The sequence below is a fragment of the Quercus suber genome, unplaced genomic scaffold (genome assembly GCF_002906115.3).
Source record: "Quercus suber isolate HL8 unplaced genomic scaffold, Cork oak 2.0 scaffold_6, whole genome shotgun sequence".
NCBI classification, from domain to species: domain Eukaryota; kingdom Viridiplantae; phylum Streptophyta; class Magnoliopsida; order Fagales; family Fagaceae; genus Quercus; species Quercus suber.
In genome coordinates this window covers 2,849,751-2,852,832 of record NW_027069472.1, presented here as the reverse complement: position 1 = coordinate 2,852,832, position 3,082 = coordinate 2,849,751, and the positions used below count along the sequence as shown (strand labels likewise).

The window sequence follows — 3,082 nt, the reverse complement described above, 5'->3', positions numbered from 1 at the left end:
CATAAAAAATATTTTTTAATATATATTTTTATAGATAATTTAATAGTTTCAATGGTAGGGAGATTTGAACCTAGAAAAATATTTCCATTTGAAAATATTAAAAAGTCTCAATTAAATTACAAGACTTATAAAACTGTATTTTTTTTTTATTCTAAAAGTCATCCATAATTTTGCATTAAATTTAGCAACAAAATTTCATTTTGAAGTCTCAGACTCAATGTACTAACGAAATTTTATTTTGAAGAATCAATTAGAATAATATTCCACAATAATCAAAGATTGAAAAGTTGGGGTGTCCAAAACAAAAATAGAAAAAGGTTTACTGTTTTAAGCGGTCCACACCTTACGGCAAATTGACAAATTAAGATGGGCTACAGCAATGTCTCAGAGTGACAGGTCTCTCTCTCACTGCTATGGTTAATTACCCTCATAATAATTAACAGCTTCTCCTGGTGAACTCGGTTTGTTTTACTGAGTCATAAACTCAAAAGAAAATCCTTCGAACAGAGCTCAGTAACTCGGACCATTATTGTAAGTAAAAAGCATGTAGAGAAAGAGAAAGACCCGGTCAAAACGTCAAGGAAGACAATGAGTGAAGAAAGTAGAAACTATAAATAAAGAGTGAATAAGGGTCATTCAACTAGGCTTAGGTATATTTATTATACACACACACATACATCTAACCCCAATAGGGTCCAGCAACTTAACCATGGATTAGAACCAGGGTTAAAAAAACAAGTGGTTAAGAAGGACAACCACAAAACGCAGATTTTTATTATCAACAGTCTTTCACTGCTCATCACCACCACCATCATCATCATCATCTTCCTTCTCCTCTTTCATCTTCTTCTTCTTCTTCTTCTTCTAATACCCCCCAAAATCAAAACCAAAACCAAAACCCAAAGAAAAAAAAAAAAAAAAAAACCCATCTTGTTCTTTCAATAAGTCCACCTAATCTTTCATTTCTCTTCAATATATGCTAATCTTAGTATCACCCAAACTTCCATGAGTAGACAAAGTTCTAATCTTTACAAAAACCTAAACCTAACAACAACAACTTCTTAAAAGCTGTTTTCTTTTTCTTTTCTGATTTAATTTTAAAATTTTTTGTTATGACCCCTAGATGTTAGAGCCATGGACTTAACCCCTACAATCACCACCACCAACAACAACACCACCATCAATAATACTACAGCCAAATCCCCAGAAGCTGATAGTGAAACACCAACCCGGATTCAACCTTCAAAGCCTCTATCTTTCTCAAATGGTGTACTCAAACGCCACAACCCTCATCACCATCACCATCATCAACATCACTTTACAAGTCCACAACTTGTTGTTACCTACAGAGAATGTCTTAAAAACCATGCAGCTTCTTTAGGAGGCCATGCTTTAGATGGGTGTGGTGAGTTTATGCCTTCACAATCAGCCACCCCAGCTGACCCAACTTCACTCAAATGTGCTGCTTGTGGTTGCCATAGAAATTTCCATCGCAGAGAGCCTGATGACCCAATTCCAACTTCACAAACCACTCATGTAATTGAGTATCACCCTCACCATCGCCACCACCCTCCACCGCCACCACAACCACCACAATCACAGCCACAGTTACCTTCAAATAGAAGCCCCAATTCAGCTTCACCACCACCAATTTCATCTTCCTATTTCCCCTCCTCAGCACCGCACATGCTTTTAGCTCTATCTGGGGGTTTATCTGCTCCACCAGATACCCCAACTGGGCATAATAATGCTATACTGACACCAAGCCCCAATGGAAGGAAGAGATTCAGGACCAAGTTCAGCCAGGATCAGAAAGAGAAGATGCACCAGTTTGCTGAAAGAGTTGGATGGAAGATGCAAAAGAGAGATGAGGAATTGGTGCGAGAGTTTTGCAATGAAGTTGGGGTTGATAAGGGTGTGTTAAAGGTTTGGATGCACAACAACAAGAACACTTTTGGGAAGAGAGATGTGAATGGTGGCGGTGCTGGGAACAGTAACAACATTCTTGAACACACCCACAATGGCAACGGCATCAACAACAATGAAAACAACAACAGCAACAACAATAGCAACCTTGGAGAGAATCTGAATCACTACCAGAGTGATAGTGGAGCTCATGGTGGTGCTACTAATGGGTCATCTTCATCTTCTTGATCTTTGATGGAATAATAAGGAGGTATTAGATAGAGTAAAAAAAGACTTGGGTTATTAATTAATTCTAGTTGCTTTCTTTCTTGCTCAGTTTAATTGTTCTTTTTTGTTAGTTTAATTTTAATGAGATGATGATCACTTTGTTGAGGATAGCATGGGCGAGTTCTAGATTGAACCAAAAAAGGGAATTTTTATTTGGTTTATTTAATTTTTCTTTTTGGCTCATGAAGAACTTTAGCTATTTTATATATTTATTTTTTAAAGTTCATTTGCACTTTTTTTTGGCATGATTTCCTTCTGTCATCAGTCTCTTTTGAGATTGTGGTGCTGAGGGGTTAGTGCCTTTGTGGGGGTCATGAACTTTACTTAGCTTATAGTTTTATTCTTCTCTCAAGAATTTTAGAATAAGCAGTCTTGCTATGCTTTTTCTCTTTTCGGACAGCAATTGAATTGTATGATTTCTGAATCTAATGTCTCATCAGAGAGAGAGAGAGAGAGATTTCTTATCATCTGTCTGAGAGAAAGAAGCAGAAAGTGTGTCACATAAATTAGGGCGGTTATAATATTATTATTCTTCTAGTTTATCCCTTAGCTTTATGTAATTCTATACTGTTTGATTTATAAAGAATAGAACTTGATATGATTTGGTCTTATAATTCCCCTATCAATTGGTTTTGTGGATGTAGCAGTCATATAGATATGGAATTTTAAGTGGTTGTGATGAAGCTAATGTTGTTTAAAAAGAGACTCTTTTCTGGCTTTATTTTATTCTTCCAAGTGCAGAAAAAAGCATTGTTCCTCAGCCATGTGCTTTTGAGCTTTTGCAATTTTGGATAAACATGAGAATGTGGGGGTTTTGTTAAGCTATATTTTAAGCATAACCCTAATATATTATTTTTCAACTAATCTTTAGTAATAGTATAGTTAAGGT

General features: G+C 36.0%; 1 protein-coding gene across 1 annotated transcript; it reads left to right on the top strand.

Moving 5' to 3' along the window:
- Positions 1-623: 623 nt before the first annotated feature.
- Positions 624-2,419, top strand: LOC112022185 (zinc-finger homeodomain protein 9). Its single transcript, XM_024054763.2, has one exon. It carries the CDS (start codon positions 1,135-1,137, stop codon positions 2,152-2,154), a length of 1,020 nt encoding a protein of 339 aa, XP_023910531.2. The 5' UTR covers positions 624-1,134; the 3' UTR covers positions 2,155-2,419.
- The last annotated feature ends 663 nt before the right edge of the window (positions 2,420-3,082 follow it).

Excerpts from the sequence above, each read along its gene's own strand:
- LOC112022185 (XM_024054763.2), top strand. The coding sequence starts at position 1,135 with ATGGACTTAACCCCTACAATCACCACCACCAACAACAACACCACCATC.